Source organism: Batrachochytrium dendrobatidis (genome assembly GCF_000203795.2).
Source record: "Batrachochytrium dendrobatidis JAM81 unplaced genomic scaffold BATDEscaffold_6, whole genome shotgun sequence".
NCBI lineage: Eukaryota > Fungi > Chytridiomycota > Chytridiomycetes > Rhizophydiales > Batrachochytrium > Batrachochytrium dendrobatidis.
In genome coordinates this window covers 242509-260455 of record NW_006281104.1, presented here as the reverse complement: position 1 = coordinate 260455, position 17947 = coordinate 242509, and the positions used below count along the sequence as shown (strand labels likewise).

The following is a 17947-nucleotide window of genomic DNA, read 5'->3' as shown; positions in this document are numbered from 1 at the left end:
TACAATTGCAGATACACTCACGATTTAGTTCAAGAAAACAAGACTGCAATGGCTGTTTTTGCGTCAGTCACCAGGAGACCAGTCAAGTGGAAAGTTTAGAGGATACAGTATTGTCCAGTAAATTTGACACCAATCATTTCATGACTGTTTATTACACTTTGACTTTTATTTAGTCTTTCATTTTACGTGAATATGGCGGTGAATGTGATGAGCAAAACTCCGACTTCAATCTCGAGTTTCAAACTCTTCCTTTTATCATTGTAAAAGTGCATTAAAGCCAGCTTTTGTAAGTTGTTTATCTACTTGAAATGACACTGATACAAAAGTCTATCTAAAACCTTTACTTGGTATATATCAACCTCTACCAAATAGTACTCTGCAGTGCCACATTGCATTGAAAAGAAACTTGGAAAATTGGACATTAAGCGTCAGCTAACCCATCATGGTTAGCATCACTCTGCTCCATCGTGGAGTTTTTTATTTTACTGTTATGGGCACCAATGTTCTACCACTTCTCAAACATGGCATGGACTTGTATTTTCTGCAGTATCGCGGAGGAACTGGAACTGGTTGTCAACGACAAGTATTACCTCTGGTATGCTTTGATGATCTGGGTCAAGATTGGACAATATACACGTAAGTGGACATGACTTGTTGCCATATGAGAATTTTTGAAGTATATAGTACGAGTGGATCTAATATTTGCTACATTTTTATTGAAACGACGGTGATGTGCAACCCACTCGCTACGAAATAATTATTTCCTATTCATTGTTACTACCAACTACATTACCAAATGAAAGCGAACTTGGATGCGCATCCGTTATCGCCATGCTAGCCATGGTTATTGTTGGCCTTGATACAATCATTGCATTTTATTTTTTCCTGTTTAGCTGTCATGGCAAAAAGGAAGATTTTCTTGCAGGGGCCGAGGATGGATGTTGTGGTTTAGCTGCTGTCGTGCTTTCATTTGGTCACTATGACAACGAGGTACTTGCCAAATCCAAGTCCATGGCAGCCAAATGGCGTCGAGCAAGTCGATTTGTTACTGCCGTAATCCAAATCGTGATGATTGTTGCTGCTGCTAGTGCACTACGTGTAGTTACCAACATTGATTCAAGACCTGAACAAAAAAGCTCCACATTCGTGCTACTGCCATGTTTGTTGTTGAATATCACTAGCTGGATTGAAAACATGTATGATGGTATTATGGTGCTTTATGGTGATTAATCCGTGTATTTATATTGTCTACTGATTGATATCGCAATCCTATTTCATTTGAATAAAAAAAAATATTTACAGTCAATAAAATACAAATTGAGTCTAATCCATGTTGACCGGCATGGTTGTATTTACGTAAATGGAGCACCAAGTGTACCAAGATACATAGCAACCAATATCAAAGAATATGACTGTTGTCAGTTTTAAGCAAGTCTACTAATCAACAACGTGTCCTTTGAACCTTGACAGCAAAATAGAAAAGTTTATGATGATCAAAACTGCAAAACACATACAACAATATATTTATAAAACAAATTTCAAAAAATATGGAGGTTTAGCTCAGCGGTAGAGCATTCGACTGCAAATCGAATGGTCCATGGTTCAATCCCGTGAATCTCCTTTTTTTTAACTCGGCACTTTTGCCAGAAATACAGGACTAATATTGAGCAATAGTTTTAAAGAACAAGTTTATTTTGGTCTAGAAATTGGGTGATACCGAGATGACTTCCCCCGAGATGAGTTGACTGTGTTTGATAATTCCTGACCAGTCATTTTCCACCCGTGTCCATTTTGTCGGCTTTGGTGTGTTCGTTCTGCATATTGCTGTCTATACTGTCCAATTTCAAAGCTGTGATCCCGTTTAGACGCATGCATGGTTTTGTATCTTGATGTGGCAGGCCGAGAAATCACATCTTCGGTATTTAAAATAGATGACGAGTTGACTGTTTGCTGAATTTGAGCTAGTTTGCGTTCGAGAGTTTTGATTTTACTTTCAATGGATCCACCCATATTTGGCTTTACTTGTAGTTTTTGATTGACGGATGCAATCGCAGCTGTCTGAGCCTCCTTTGCAGCTCGTCGTTGCCAGCCAGTTAGTCCATCACTCTCTGGCACTTCAGATTTGGCTGCAGAATAGGCTACTGAAAGTGGTCTTCCAGCAACCACTTTGCGATTGAGAGCAGCCAAGGCTCGGCCTGCATCCTTGAAGCCATACACATGTCAACATACACATGGTTTAGTTTCACGATACACTAGATATGCTAACAAAGCATAAAACTCGGATTTGTATACAACTATTTTAAAAAACTACAATCCAACACTACCTCGACAGAATCCATCTCTACAAAGCAATATCCACGAGGCATTCCATGCTTTGGACCTTCTTGATGCCATAGATAATCAATCCGAGCAATTTTGCCATATTCTTCAAATAGCTTCATGATGGTATATTCAGTTACTTTGTCTGTAAAGTTGCCCACGTAGAGTCGTGGTGAGGGTTCTGCTTTGCTTGGTTGTATTTCGACACTTGATTCGGCATTAGTTACAGTGGATGATTTCTTGGCCTGGAATGAGAGCGTTAGTATTGGTTTCTTTTCAAGTGCTTCATTATTCATGATGGCATCACAATAGGGTCATCATTACAGCCAAGTATTGGGTTGGAAATGGACTTGACACTCTAACCTTGGATAAGTCATTCTGACCAAGTGATGGTTGGGGAGGCATTGCAGGTAATATACGATGCAATAAGACTAGCAGGACACAATGTTGAATGATTTAAAACAAAATTACAGTCGTATTCACGTAAAATGAAACACTTTTTTGTATTGATTTTGTAATGATTGTCTTGGAATAAATAATGGTTACATATTCGTTGTTGTTGGAAATTGATTATTTCTTTTATTGAAACTCTGTTGTATCCTAACATCACATAGTTTTGCGATCTAGCCCAAAAGAACATCTCAGGAGTGCAACAGTTGTTTCCATTCAGTCACTTGGTGTTTAGTTTAAATGCTTGTTTTGAAGGTTGAAAAGATGTGGAATGTATTTTTATACAAGAATGAACATGGAGAAAACCAGTGAATTAATGAGTTTATAAAACAATATTGTGCAGTAAGGTTGGCACCAATCAAACATGAAATTAACTGTTTATCATGTATTTCGACTTTGATGTTCCATTTTACGTGAATACGGTTGTTAATTTCCAGTCTAAACCCAAATCGATGATTTGCATTTAAAATGCTAGTAAATGGTGAATTCTAGTTAGTTTAAACCCACTGGAAAATACAACTGTTTTGATCTTGTTTCGTTTATACAACAGTATATTCATTTGGTTTCTAAAGTGACAGCAAGATACCATGCAGATAGAGATTTTGAATGCACCACTGCCAAACCAACTCCTCACAGCTAGCGACAATGGGGATGGTTGCTGAAATTTTATTTTATTTCATCTCTCCGTTCTCATCCCCACTGTTGCTAGCCGTAAATGTCAAGTATCTGTCATGGCTAGGATAAAGTCTCGTGTTCTAGCTCTCGCATTAATGCTTCTTCCATCGATGTCAATTTATCCAACTCGCTCTGCAATGATGCAATTGTAGACGAGTCATCTGTGCATGATGGTGGATCAAAAGATGTATTCAAGCCGTTCGCTGCAGAATAAGAAAATGTTTCTAATTTAATGTCTTCACCTTCAGGCAGCCCAGTGTATGACCCCTTGGAAAGCAATGTAGAGTTTGTCCAGGAAAAAGTCGAATGTGGTGTGATTCCAAGTACATCAAATGGATTAGGAAGTTGCCCCCGAGGCTTTGATATCTGCACTGTTTTTTCGACTATTGAATCAGGATGGCTTGAAATGGTGCTAGGCGGCTGATACTGAGTGAGAACAAGATTTGATTGCTCAGTTTGAACGCTAAATGCATATCCCCGTCCTTGATCATAATGCAAAGGAGCTGTATCTGTAGACAAAGTAGTGTTCAAACTGCTTTGTACCCCACCAAACATACTCTGGCGGGGTGTAGTTGGCTCTCGCGCGGGAGGTGTCGAAGTTTCCATCAGCGCTTTCCCCAACGCTCTCGCTAGATCCTTGTTGGCAAAAGTTCGTGGTGTGAAGGGTAGTGTGGCGATCTTGGATGCGTTTGGGGTACGTGATGCCTGCCCAAGTAGTCTGGCTGGATACCGTTGTAGTTCTTGCTGCTGAGAAGTAATTGTCAGTTCTTTTTCGGCAGAGACCAAAGGTCCTAATAGATCATTATTTTTTCGAGAAAGCTCAATATGAGATGGTTTGCGAGCAACTCGTATCGGAGCTTGAAAAAGAGAAGTACGCTTGAGTACTCGCAGATCTTCCTAGAATAACACATCAAGTTCAATACAAAACTAATATTGATTTCAAGCATGATGTAATTATCAGTCTAACAGCCGGATAGTGGCAACAAGCAGACTTACATGCTGAATTGTACTAGCGATTTCTCCGACTCTTCTATTTCCTCTAGTGCTAGAGCCAGTATCTTCGGCAGAATACTTTTCAGAAAAATTGCTTAGTTGAGCCAAAGTTGTCCGACGCTTCAGCACGCCATACGATCGAGTTTCAATATCATCTGAATGGGCCATATCCAGCTCGTGAGAAGATGTGCTTGTAAGAATATTGGCCAAAGAAGCATTGTTGAATTCCTCATTGTGGGGTGAGTGGACAGTGTTGTGTTGAGTTGAAACAGCCTGGGATGGTTTGGTATCGTTTTTCAATGTTGCTGATCCAGTTGTAGAAAGTAATGGTGTTGATGCTTTTGGTTCAAGTAGTTGACTTTTTTGTTGATTTGTCTGTATGGCAAATGGTGTGGGTTTCCGATAAGCAGCAGATTTGGGGACAATATCAGAATCGGCACTTGAAGGAAAGCTACATGCACCATTATTACTGGTGCTTTTTTCAAAAAGTTTATTTGAAGTTGTGATATCTTGCGATGAAGACTTGATTGATTTCCCTGATGCTAGCTTTGACTCCCAAGTTTTATGTAGTTTAGCAAAATCTGGAACGGGTCGGACAGAAGACTTGATAAAAAGCATAATTAGCATTGGTTTCAAACTATATACAACTACAGATGAAGGTGTAATTTGCCATGCAATCAAATCGAAAAATAGTTGAACATACTTGCTTTTTTTTGAGAACAGGAAGTCTGGACTGTGAAGCACATGCTGATCCTAGAGTAGAAGTTGCGAAAGTCTGATTGGATAAAGGGCGACTACTTGCTAATTGCTCAGTATTGCTAAAGATATAAAACGCATGGCAGGTTATAAAATATGGATAGAATCCAAGTGCATAAATAGCTAGCTCAACACTGTTGCTTACTCTGTGCCTGTCACGGCAGAGTGCCAAGATGAAGACTTTGGTGTTTTGGAGGCAAGCAGACCAGATCTAAGTGTACAATTTAAACTGTTCAGAATACAATAAACAGTTCTATGGACACATGGCCTAACTAGACATGGTTTTACCTGGAGGAATGGGTTGCAACAGAGACTACATCGGACGGTTTAACAAAAACTGGTTTTGGTTTTAAGCCAGACAATGATCTCGCATTAGACTCGTCTTTGACAGTAGTTCTGGAAGAAGTGTTTGATACAGTATTGCTGCTACTTGCACTTTGACTGTGATTACGAGACCTTGCAGTCAGCATGTTCTAATGGTGGAAATACAAGTGTTGAGCTATTATGAAGAAACCTGGAAATCGCATTGCTTTGCTTGAATTGATTCTCTCAACTGTCCGTCATTTCACTGGATAATTCTCTAATAGGAATCTATACATTCATGAATATATATTCATATACGCTACTTGGAGATACGCTTGCCAAGTTTTCTAAACAGTATATTTGGTATCGATTAAACAGATGTCGGGATGCAATGGTTTAATTCATTGGCTTATAAGAATACCAAGTTGTCAACTCTAGATTATAGCATGATCTTTGACCACATCTCTTCAATAGACTTTTGTACATGCAATTCCATTGTAAGAATATCGGCAACACGCAATTTGTCGAGATTCCAGTCTAAATTTATTTCAAAAAACAAGCTGATTATACTCTACTCGCCAAACCACAAAGTAGCAGATATCACCATCTGCACAAATCATCACTATTGCAGTGTCTTTATCAAACCAGCACGCATTGATTGACAAGCTCAGTACAGCGTCTCATTATAGCACTGACTCGAATACCATCTATAGGAATGGGGTCGGGAGCATCAAAACAAATTACACCGGCTACACAATCCAGTCAAATTCCAAAAAAGTCGCAAGCATCTGACAAGGCAGATGGCCATACATTGATATCAGATCCTCGCGACCATTCTAACCAGCACCATCCCGCCAGCCCAGCGAGTTCCATGTTTCCATATGCTCCACCATCTCAACCTCGAATTATCGATAATCCTGATTTAAATTTGCCCAGCCCAACATCCAAAGAATCAGCTCTTTACCGCCTTCGCCAGGTCGAAGAAGAGCGTAATAACGCTCTCTTGGATAAGCGCCGTTTTGCCGTGCTTTTGTCCGAGGCAGAAACAGCATCAGCAACACGCAATGACTTGGTGCATGACCTAGAGCAAGAACTGCGGGCTCAAATGATAGCCCTCAAGCAACAAACCCAAACTGTCACGGATTTAAAAGAATGCGTTGCATCCATGTATACTGCTTTATGCGCTTACAAAGAATTGGTGCAAAAGCATATCGATCATTTGGATCCATTGGTATATCGAATGCAGGATGTGTTGGCTCACGATACTGCTGCAGGTACTGTTGATGAATGCATTTGACCTTTGTATAATAATCCATTTTTAACTCAAATCTATGAAATTGAAGATACTACTCGTCCAAATCCGCAATTCTCAACACTTTCTATTCAAGCCTCTGTCGACACCATAGAGGCCCGAATCGCACAAATAGCAGCACTAGACTCTAGTACATCATCACATGATTTTATTCAACACAGTCGCCTTCCTTCTGTAGGTCGTCCATCTGAAGTTATCGCTACTCATACAAAGGATACCTTGCCACAACTCATTTCAGATTATATCCAACTTGCTTATAAACTCAAGACCAGAGCAACAAAAACACTGTTTTGGACCGAGAAGGATCCATCTAAAGTATTTCATGCGGCTACCAATGGTGAAATGCTTAGTTTTTTGAATCAAAGCTACGCATCAGGGTTTTCTCAGTCATTCGATGCATCAGAGACTTCATTGGAAAGAGTTTTATAGCTGTATTCACAAAATGAAACACTTTTCTGTATTTATTTTGTAGTCAGAGCCTCTATTCCGCTCCAGAACATATAATCGTTGAGTATTTATTGTATCCTCTTGCTAGGAATTGACTGCTTTTCCAAGACATTTTCGATTCTTTAATAAACACAACATCAAACTATGGTTTTAAATTCAGATTTTTGGCATATCTATACATTGTACAATTGCCAGATTCATGTATTGCAATTCATATTTGGGCTTGACTGATTTTAAATATGTATAAACTCATTCTTGTTGTACTCTAATCAGATACATTCGCGTTTTAGTTCAAGAAAACAGACTGCAGTTATTTTTGCGTCAGTCATCAGAAGACCAATAGACTAAAGAGTTTCAAAGTCACAATATTTTCCAGTAGATTTGACACCAATCATGTCATGAGACTGTTTATTATACTTTTACTTTTATTTAGTCTTTCATTTTACGTGAATATGGCTCTATATAATCATGATTCACGATTTAGTGTTTAATGCGTTTGTAATTTTATTATATTAGTGAGTGATTGATGGCCTTGCTTTTGGTAAAACTATGCAGGACAAGCATAACTGTGTGATATTTAAGCAGGCGTCTATGGATTTCATCTGGCACTGCAAGTCATCTGCTAGTACCACTAAAGTGATAAAAAAATGCCAGCTTGACTGCAAGGTCATTCATTGAAACCAAAGTTGTACATTTCAGAATAAAAATGACAGTAAAGAAACAACTCCATTTATTGCAATAGCAGACAGAAAGAATAAAGACTTTTAGATGCAATAAAGACTTCATCACTCTCAAAGTAGAGACAGAAATGTATTACAGTCGCACAAAAAGTAAAAAGTTGAGACATAAGTAAGCAGATTTTAGAAAGTAGCGGCAGTAGAGCAAGATCTAAAGTCCCTCGAGGTCCTTTAATGTTTGATCGAGCTCTGCCTTGACATGCTCGTACTTTTTGGTCATTTCATCAAGACGGCGTTCAAAATCTTGACGTTCAGCATCAATCTGTTTAGCCTTGCGCTCGTGAGTTTCAGCGTGGAGTTCAAGAGCACGAGATCTACATTAGATCAAGCAGTTGTTGATTTAATATAAATAGGTTAGATGCAAACATCAATGTAAAATCATATTTGGCATGCATATAAATGGCGTACTTTTCAATTGATTCTTTGCGGTCGTGTTCCTTGTCGTCAAGCTGCTTTTCAAGCATCTGGAGCTTTCGCTCAAGAGCCTCCTTGACAGAATCACCCTTGTCGCTCTCTGCCTTCTTTACCTTGTTCTACAATTTTCAAAATAACATGGTTAAATTAAAAGGTTGAAAACAAGATTTGGATAAAAGTTGTTGACAATTATATATCCAGAGGCTCTGATATCTAATATCGGAATGTATTCCAATCGACTTTGAAAGCAGTCGCTTGACTCGACATTTCAATATTTGCAAATTGTGCGTCATTTTAATTCAATTACAATAGTAACTCTCAAACCAATGGAGTTGGATGGCAAAAAAGCATGCTTGGTGGGGTTGCATGGATATCTATTAAAGATGTACCAAAATTATAATGGTAGCCCAGATAATGGCCATCAAACAGGCATCTGATACGATAATCCATAATACCATTATATATCTGGACTACCCAACAAGCCATCACGTTGATATGCATCAATTGAGGCAAGGGAATGTTGATACATCAATAGGCACACTCTACTTGCAAGGGGATTTCAATCGCCATCAATGTATTGTATAAAAAACAGAGTATATGCATACCTCGTCAGCACGTTTTTCGGCTCTTTCGAGATCCATCTGCAAAAGAGAGATCTTGTTTTGGAAAGTCTGGACTTCAGTCTCCTTCTTGGCAAGCTCTGCCTTGAGCTCTTTAACCTCAAGCTCTGCCTTTTCAGCACGAGAAATGCTAGTATCGGCCTCGATCCTAAGTTTCTCAAGTTTCTATATAGACAGAGTCGACAAAATAGCCGACTGTTAGTCAACGGCCTCGTCACAATTATAAGGGGTGTGGATGCATTGTTGACCTTTTAGCAGGATGATTGAAAGCAGCAGGTAATCGGCTCATTTTACAAAAAGCCTACATGGCATATACTAGTCTCGGCCAACTATCATAGCACAACCCAATCTAGTATAGCGGCATGTGGGTCGAGTGATGGCTGCGCGACGCCCACTGCTGGCCAGCCTCCACCCAAACGACCAGCTGGCATATGCAGGCATTACCCTCATATAATCACAGTGTATAGCACTGTCTTCTCCCCAGCTCTATTATTAGAACTCTCTGGTAATACAGCTGGCAGTAGCTACAATTGTTTTGCAGCTATTGCCACTGTTCCAGTTCATTCACTCCAGATACTCAAGAGTACAGATATCTTGCATCAATCTATTGTGGTAATACACCATGCTCACATTTCTATCAACTCAGTCATAGCAATACAGACAAGTCCATGACAAAGTACTTACCTCCTTAATCTTGTCCATGGTAGTGTCTGCGTTTGAAACGTGTGAATTGGTGAAAGTGAAGGTTTACTATTCCTCGTCATTAGTATATTTTTGCTCATTGTTTTCACTTGCAGCTGTGTTCACGTAAAACTAGACGCTAAATATGAGCGTTAGTATCAATAAACAGCTCATGAAATGACAATTCACTCAATATTCTGTCATTTGACTTGTCATTGACTAGCCTTTTCTTGTTTTTGTATAAACTGAGCCAATCTTGTCATTCTAGTTTCAATACGTCACACATTTGTTCAATTTCCATTCCTCCAAACCGAATATTATGGCATTGGGTGATCAGTATGGAGACTGCTGTTGTTCAAGAAACATGCAACTATTGGTTTTTTGAGTTGGAACGCGAATGTATCCGAGATTAGAATACAACAAGGATGAGTTTATATAGTTGTACTGGAAACATCAAAACAGTTGGATCCAATATCCATATTGTAATGGATAAACCTGGTGATTGTGCAATGTATGGCTATATCAAAATCAAAATAGAGGCAATGATTGCAAGATAAGTACAAGTGCTCCATTCTACATGAATACAGCTGTAAATCGAATCTGCTTTTTATTTTACGGCTATACGAGTAAAACGAATTCCCTGTACATGATATTTCCCTCAGGTACGGCAGATTAAATATTTCCAAATTGTCAGCATTTTCTTTTCAGGATATTTTCTTGATTGTAACAGCATTCTGAGATGACTAGCTGCATCTCTCGTTTTGTCATGGACTGTATATAAATGAAATACCGACAAGACAAACCGAGTGATGTGGGGTTTTGGTATAATAGCTATCCTGATTTTATTTTCTGCATATTTCAAAGACTCTATCATTTTCATTGATGGCAGTTGAAACTGAGTATGCGAATATCAAACCACAAAAAAGAAGAGTTTATCCCCTCGGAAGGAAAACTCTTCTTCTAGCATTCTTAAGCGGTTGGACCAGTCTTTTTTCATGACTACCTGACTCTAGGGAATCGCTTATATTTCTATTTAGTGTTCAATTTGGCAGTTTTATACAAATTCAAAAACACTGATCTCAAACCACTGATAATCAAGGTGGTAATAGATAGTCGGCCTAAATTCGCCAATAACAAATTTAAAATGATGGTTGCTGGTAATCTTATTTTATTTTATCTCTCCATTCTCATCCGTATTCCTGCTGCTCGTAGTGATGGCGGATCAATGCTGGGATGGTGTGCAGTGTGATGCATTTCATTTTCGAGTTCACTGCCTGGCTGTCCCCATCCACCCTTGCCTGCACCACCTTTTTTAGGGGCACCAGAGTGTTTACTTCTATATCACAGGATAAGCATATGGCCTGATAAAATAGTGGCTTTAGCAAAAATGCAACACTTGCCGTGAATGACGGTCACCAGAACTAGAAGATCGATTTGAACGGGTCATATTTGAAAATTTGATATTCAATGGGCAACTTTTGGAAAGTGACAGGTTTGCTGGAGATATTTGTAAACTCTTGGCTGATCAGATGGATACAAGGGAAATACAGATTACTTATAGCTCTCAAAGTGGCAATCTGAAGCTTTTGTATTGGAACTGGCGAGTCTTACAACCAGCCTCATGGAATGATTGGCGCCAGTTCCCACCACATTTACTGAGCATTGCGTTCCTTGAACTCCAATCTTTGCTTATTTCTATATAGAAAGCTAAACAAATGGTGAAGCAGCATTTTAGTGGATCCCACTTGTTCAATCTCCAATTGTTCTTTTATAAAACCCAAATATTGCAAGTAGACATTGGGAACCAGCATCCCTGGCTTGCTTTTGCCTCGGGTTGACAGATGAGTTGCCACGTCCAACAGCGACACAATCAATTAGTACTGTTCCCAGGATGACTTTGGTTTATTTTGAACAATAGAGTTGATGCCTAGTTTGATTCAACCAAGAGTCTTTCAAACAACCTTTTACAGCAGATCAATCAATAGAAATCTTGAACAATACTAGATTGCTTTATTTTTATCGACAAAGTCTTCCAATTGGTGCTTTAGACTTTCAAATGTTCTCAAGGATAGAAGTCGCGAGAATATAAACAATAGGCTGAGATTTAGAAAGAGTTTCTAGACCATTGGCATTTTGCCGGAAGCAGCTTGAACTTGAATCTAGCAGGTTTACAGTAGAATCCATTGTAAATCAGTACTGTTGATTGACTAGAGCCAGAGGATTGGTTGTTTGCAAAAGTGTATTACCTTGCGAGATTGGTTAGTGTCAAACCCAGGCATAGATGCTCGATAGCAAGCCTCATCTATAGCAGTCTGGTCTAAAGCCTTGCCCCAGTTGCCTCGACCAGCACCATTCTTTTTAACATCCATATAAGCGTTTTCCCCAGAACTAACTCGACAGAAAAGAAATGTAGCATGGTAGATAAGAAACCAGGGTTTAATCTAAAGTGATGATAATACAACTAGTCGAAAATAGTCATGCATGATGGCATACCGACGGTCGTTGACGGAAAACCCAGAAGTACGCTTGGTCCTAGTCATTTTTAGAGATGTACGAGTATGTCAAATAGAGATCGATTGCAGTCCAGAATTTATAGGAAAGGTTAAATAATGAAGAAAGGCTGGACTGAAGGTTTGAAGCAAACCAGCATCACATGATCCAATGGTTATTTCTGAGTTATTGAGCACAGTTGGACCAAATGCATGATAGAATAGTGCGGAAGATATAATTATGCTGTGTATAGCAGTTTACAAGTGGTCTTATTGATAATATATCTACCGAGACCAACCAGCAACAAACCCATCACATCTGCAGTGGCCGCTGCCAAGCCTCTATTTCCATCACATGATATTACTGCTCAAAGTACACCATGCATTTACTAGCAAGGGGCAGAATAATGAGACTGCTTTCAGAAAACTAGAGTTGCAGGTAAAGTATGGGTTCACTACCCGGACTCAGCATCCAGTGTAAAAAGCATCTCCAACTCTAACACGGTACCCATTTCAAGCCATGATAATGAAAATCAAAAAGGTAATATATTTGGGTATATACATTTGAATAAGACTTGACATGCTTAGGCCCAAAGCAAAGGACCAAGGAAAGAAGTCGGCAAAGTACGCTGAGTGAATAACTGACAATAGGCAGTGAAGTAATGTTGCGCACTATAAACTAAAAACAACCTCTATAAACAATAGGCAGCTGTACATGAGATTAATGCATCTAATGGTAGTAAACGTTGGATCGGAAACCACCAGAAAATGGACCGTCGTTGAATTGGCGGACCCGTGGCGAAGAAGTGGAAGCAGGTGAAGACATGGGAAACGACGAGACAGCAGGGGATGCAGGCGATGATGATAACCATGCAAAAAAACTGGTTGGTGTTGTTCCAGTAGCCTCCGATGCTGAAGCAGCGGACAGGCCCGAAGCACGACACTGATGGCTGCTAGAATAGATCGAAGATCCCACAGAGGTGGACATGAAGCTGCCGTAGGCACTTCGGTGGCTCACGTCAGCTGGAACAGCAACTGGCTTGGCAGGGGTGGACATTCCGGTAGGTTTGGTAAGTGGGGTAGAAGACATGTCAAGATAAAGGTATTAGGAGCGAGCTGAATTCAGAATGGCTTGTGAACAGTCAGATTTGGATGAGCAAATTGAGAGATTTGCATGCGCCTTTTATGCAAACCTAAATTATTCACGTGATTGTATTGAGCATGTGATTATCTTATTGCATTCGATATTTGATTGGTTTAGCCATATAGCACAGCATTTGCTTGGTATTTGCCTTATCTCATTATGACCTAATTGCATGGAACGTATTGCGTTATCGAGGTCTCTGTTCGTGTATGCAGATTGTTTGTCAGTCTATCCGGTTGCATAAATGGACCATCAAAGCTGCCATGGCCAGATCCTTTGCAAAAAACTTGATTTGCCATCATCATGAGTAATAAGACTTGTCAAGGGATAATACATTCGTCTAAACAGAATAGGTTCAACAGTTTAGAATAGTCCAGTTCTTCTAGTACTAACCGTAGCACCATTTATATGTGACTCATTGATATGCAACAGAACAGTATAGATTAATGTACAATATTAAAAATTGTATTGATATGATTCCAAAAATAGGTATAAGCTAATTGCGACACTATGCCACTGGAGGTTGAGTATTTGATCGAGCGAGTAATCCCTGACAATGATCTAGTTCCTTGAATAGATCACTACAAATCAAAATAGTCAGCAAACACTCGTTTGAATATCTCGTTTGAAATAACAAGGTACCTTATTGCTTCGATTGTCTTGCACCGAACTAGCCGTTGTCTAAACTCGATCCCATCTTGGCCACTCCACATCTGTAGCAATACATATTTAATGCTGTAGTAGTTTGCACCGCATTCTTGAGCAATTTGCAAATATTCCTTTAGTACGCTCCATATAGGTGCCAGTCCCTCCTTACAAAACACTGATACATTATCTTGCGCCCCTCTGGCAATCATGAATGATGACACGGCTAATGAACATTTAAATCAATGAAATTCAAATGAACACATTATAATCGAGTAAACAAGTTAGTTGTGCTACTGTTTTAACCAGTGTGCTTAAAGACTCAAAGCAACAGCGACCAATCTACCTGATCCGCTTGTTGCTCTAAATTTATGTATGTCTTCCATGGTCCATAGATCGCCATTTGCAATAACAGGAATGGATATGCAGTTTGAAATTTGCTCAAATACATCCCAATGAGCAGGCTGGCGGGGTCGTTCATGAATAAACCGGCAGTGTACAGCAATCGCTGAAATCCCGGTTTTTTCTAAACGCTGCATCAGTTCAATCGTTCGTTCAATTGATGTTTTCCCCTCTCTCGGATCCAATAGTCTGCGAGATTTTAGTAAAGCATTGCTAATTTTAGTATTCAGAACTAACATGCTTTCCCCATGTATGCTGTAATGTAAGGTGCTTACCTAATTTTGCATGTGACTGGAATAGATACACTCGAGACCAGTGCTGTCAAAATAGCCTCGAGCGTGTCTGGATTCTCTAGTAATGCTGATCCCATACCACCAGAAACCGAAAACTTTTTTGGACATCCGCAGTTCAAGTCGATACCGTCTACATCACCTGCCCTAAAAACCATTTGATTTTCAGATTCATCCAGAATTCAACTACGTTGTATAAATAATAGGCAGTGCCATGATTCAAAAGACTGGTGAAACAAACTATACTACATACACTTTTTGAGCAGCTAGAACAGCAAACACTGGGTTTGAAGAACCAAGTTGAACAACAAGCCTACCCCGTTCATTAGGATGGATTCTCAGATTGAGTGATCCACTATCATCCACATAATCGATTGTGCCAAATTTATCTACAAGTCAAATTCCACCATCAAATTTAAGAATAAACATGCTGATATACTGTGCTCATGGTCATATCGAGACTTGTATATTATCCTACCATTTTGAATTCGTTGCGATCGCATCAATCTTCTATCCACAATCTCTGGACTGTAAACAATATCTATAGTAAAAACAGCAAGGTTCATGCATTTGTATAAACACAGTTCAATTCATATACGAATCATGAAACCAACTACGTTTGATTCGCTAACATTTTGGTGTTTTATAGGTTGGTTTGGCTTGGCAAGACACCAAATATAAATTTTAAACTGACCTGCTCCATACTTGAGTGCTAATAGACGAAGTGGAAGAGTGCTTACTCGTACCATTGGTGCAAGTATGAGTTTGCTGGCATAGGTGAGCTCTGGTGGCATTTGATTCAAGACTCAAATTCAACTCGAGACTCGAATTGAAAATATTGGTATAGTAACACGTGATTAAGATTCATATTGCAGTCAGTCATCTGTGGTCAAATATGCAATCGAGGTTTGAAAAGCTGCCAACATTTACTAAAACTTTCATATGGAAGTTTGGTATCTCCAACTCGCATGTCATTCGAAACACGATTCATGAATGCATTGAACAGTGTGTTATACTCGTATTTTACAGTACAAGCTACACTGGAAACATCCAAACATTTATTCACGTACCATTTTAGCAACTCTGTATGGAATAACACTTTATTTCCAAAGAAACTGTCAATTAGTTTGTTACACTTGTAGTTTGGGTTTACCCGATCTTGTGGTTCAGCGCATATATCGTTGAACACAAGTCCCACATTGTTGAATATTGGTGGCATCTCGGCAAAGACATTCCAGAGTTGATTCGGCACGGTAATGTCACATTCAATAACACCAAATAGTGATTCTGTCATGACATGTTTGATGATGTTACGGTACAGCTCCATGACCTGATGGTTACCGCATAGCATGTCTTGACCAATGACATATATACAAGGCATTAGCATCATATCACAGAATTTGTCGACAGAACTTATCTCGTCTTGTTCTTGTCCTGTCCTGTCCATGATAATGATGCAATACGATGCTTGATGGTCCAACGACATTGTATATGTATGTATGACACAACACATTATTGCGTTTGAATAGTTGACATTCACAGTATTTATTATTCATTTGCCAGTGGTATGTCAATGCTCATCCTGTAATTGGAATGTCATGTTTATGGATATCCAGATTCAAGTATTGGATCAAATAGCAACGCATTTTGGTTGCTTCTGTCGTGGGTTTACGTCCAAGTTGTTGTAGTCATTCAGTATATCGAATATATTGGTGTTGTTGACGATCTCATTGTAAACCAATGTTGGTACGGCTTTGCACTTTATATCATTATCGAACCATTTCCTGGATGGAATATGTCAATGTTTGACGTGCTCAATCACATTCACAGTATATGGTCCCAAATCTGGATATTCGTCGACATACTTGTATATATTCTGGGCTACTCTGGGTAAATACACCCATTTACAGTTCAGCATTGAATACTGTCAAGAGCTGATCTATGGATGTATTGCGAGGTATTGGGTGACAAGTATGACAGAGTGTCTTTGGATGTAAACGACCTGTTTGAAATCATTTGGTAGTTATTGTTACACTTGATGATGCTGTCCATTTCAGTGTTTCCGAAAGTTGAAATTCGCATCCCCAAACATTCAACTTTGTAACCCATTTGCTTGAGATGTGCTTGATTTTGCATGGTAGTTTGATACAAGATATTCATCGATCACCCGTCAATGGATAATATCATCAGACTTGGACAATATTTACCAATAGTCTTTTAAACTCGTACAGTTTGTACAGTGTTGTCATAAAAGTCATGGTTTGACACATTTTCATCAAGCTATCAGCGAGTATCAACGAGTATCAATCAACAAAACTGGTCTCGTTGGTCGATACACTACTGATGCACTTGCATATGAAACTGTACGAGTTCAATCAATGTTTCTTGCACGGTTGTCAAATGTTCAGATGAAATCAATCTCATGGCAGGACACAAAATGTGACATTATCAAATAACAACCAATACTAAACAATTGGGTTACCACATGATGGCTCATTTGGAATGCAAGTTGAATCCATTAGTGGCCATTGATACCATCAAGTGTATTGGCAAATACACAATGGTTTGTAATGGTAAATTGATTTCAAACACATCACCGCTCATTTATCACCGGATACATATTTGAAAGTATCCAATATCACTTGATACTGAATGTCCAAGTGTCTGCTCAGAGTTGCTCACAATATTGACGATATTACAACAACATGCTGATTCAAATTTGGAAAAAGTAACATTGGCTTGTTTAATCTTGAATTACTGAAATCAAATGGTTTACAATGATCCGATCATGTCAAATATAACCGATTGCAATTATTTTGGAATCATGTCAGATTATGACAATCTGTTCAAGTTGTTTGAGCCAATACAGTGTGATGGAGTGATGGAAATACTCGAAATACACACAATACAACTCTTGCAGCAGTGTATGAAACTATCAAGCATGACATGGTATGAAGGGTGTGGATTAGACTTGATAACAATGTGTACGATTTGGACTTTTAAATTTGGAAATAGCAGCTCTGTTCCAACATCACATTGATTGTAAATGTCGATGTTGTTTAACCTTGTACAAATGACCATTTCACATGCAACTTTAGCCTGATATCGAGTATTTTCAAATGAATGCAACCTTGCGACACTCGCTTGACTCGTTTGGCTTGGATTCTGGTTGATATTTACAATATCGATGCAGAGTTGCATTCCAGAATGAATGTGTATAATCTGATGTAGTCAATCGTTTGGTTTCATTGTTATCGGTCATTGACACCA

General features: G+C 39.0%; 8 protein-coding genes across 8 annotated transcripts; 2 read left to right on the top strand and 6 right to left on the bottom strand.

The window, feature by feature from the left end:
• The first annotated feature begins 296 nt into the window (after positions 1-296).
• On the top strand, positions 297-1313 carry BATDEDRAFT_88513 (uncharacterized protein). Its single transcript, XM_006679192.1, has 2 exons — positions 297-636; positions 804-1313. Exons 1-2 carry the CDS (start codon positions 443-445, stop codon positions 1228-1230), a joined length of 621 nt encoding a protein of 206 aa, XP_006679255.1. The 5' UTR covers positions 297-442; the 3' UTR covers positions 1231-1313.
• A 376-nt stretch (positions 1314-1689) lies between these two features.
• Positions 1690-2615, bottom strand: BATDEDRAFT_24846 (uncharacterized protein; the record flags this gene model as incomplete). The annotated part of the gene is made up of 2 exons (XM_006678879.1): positions 1690-2202; positions 2325-2615. The coding sequence occupies 2 exons, from the start codon at positions 2613-2615 to the stop codon at positions 1690-1692; spliced, it is 804 nt and encodes a 267-aa protein (XP_006678942.1).
• An 889-nt stretch (positions 2616-3504) lies between these two features.
• BATDEDRAFT_24845 (uncharacterized protein) lies at positions 3505-5663 on the bottom strand (the record flags this gene model as incomplete). Its single annotated transcript, XM_006678878.1, has 5 exons — positions 3505-4341; positions 4441-5040; positions 5141-5255; positions 5339-5404; positions 5482-5663. The coding sequence occupies 5 exons, from the start codon at positions 5661-5663 to the stop codon at positions 3505-3507; spliced, it is 1800 nt and encodes a 599-aa protein (XP_006678941.1).
• Positions 5664-6079: 416 nt separating this feature from the next.
• Positions 6080-7237, top strand: BATDEDRAFT_35063 (uncharacterized protein; the record flags this gene model as incomplete). Its single annotated transcript, XM_006679032.1, has 2 exons — positions 6080-6770; positions 6840-7237. The coding sequence occupies exons 1-2, from the start codon at positions 6212-6214 to the stop codon at positions 7235-7237; spliced, it is 957 nt and encodes a 318-aa protein (XP_006679095.1). The 5' UTR covers positions 6080-6211.
• A 737-nt stretch (positions 7238-7974) lies between these two features.
• On the bottom strand, positions 7975-9745 carry BATDEDRAFT_88511 (uncharacterized protein). Its single transcript, XM_006679105.1, has 4 exons — positions 9711-9745; positions 9012-9191; positions 8401-8525; positions 7975-8306 (listed from the first exon to the last, which is right to left on the bottom strand). Exons 1-4 carry the CDS (start codon positions 9726-9728, stop codon positions 8144-8146), a joined length of 486 nt encoding a protein of 161 aa, XP_006679168.1. The 5' UTR covers positions 9729-9745; the 3' UTR covers positions 7975-8143.
• A 2079-nt stretch (positions 9746-11824) lies between these two features.
• Positions 11825-12247, bottom strand: BATDEDRAFT_88888 (uncharacterized protein; the record flags this gene model as incomplete). The annotated part of the gene is made up of 3 exons (XM_006679104.1): positions 11825-11866; positions 11954-12095; positions 12201-12247. 3 exons carry the CDS (start codon positions 12245-12247, stop codon positions 11825-11827), a joined length of 231 nt encoding a protein of 76 aa, XP_006679167.1.
• Positions 12248-12724: 477 nt separating this feature from the next.
• On the bottom strand, positions 12725-13323 carry BATDEDRAFT_36950 (uncharacterized protein). The gene has a single exon (XM_006679071.1). The coding sequence runs from the start codon at positions 13284-13286 to the stop codon at positions 12927-12929; it is 360 nt and encodes a 119-aa protein (XP_006679134.1). The 5' UTR covers positions 13287-13323; the 3' UTR covers positions 12725-12926.
• Positions 13324-13636: 313 nt separating this feature from the next.
• BATDEDRAFT_35061 (tRNA-dihydrouridine(20) synthase (NAD(+))) lies at positions 13637-16163 on the bottom strand (the record flags this gene model as incomplete). The annotated part of the gene is made up of 9 exons (XM_006679031.1): positions 13637-13921; positions 13983-14211; positions 14332-14576; positions 14663-14824; positions 14931-15066; positions 15156-15218; positions 15372-15461; positions 15608-15717; positions 15748-16163. 9 exons carry the CDS (start codon positions 16161-16163, stop codon positions 13849-13851), a joined length of 1524 nt encoding a protein of 507 aa, XP_006679094.1. The 3' UTR covers positions 13637-13848.
• Positions 16164-17947: the final 1784 nt, after the last annotated feature.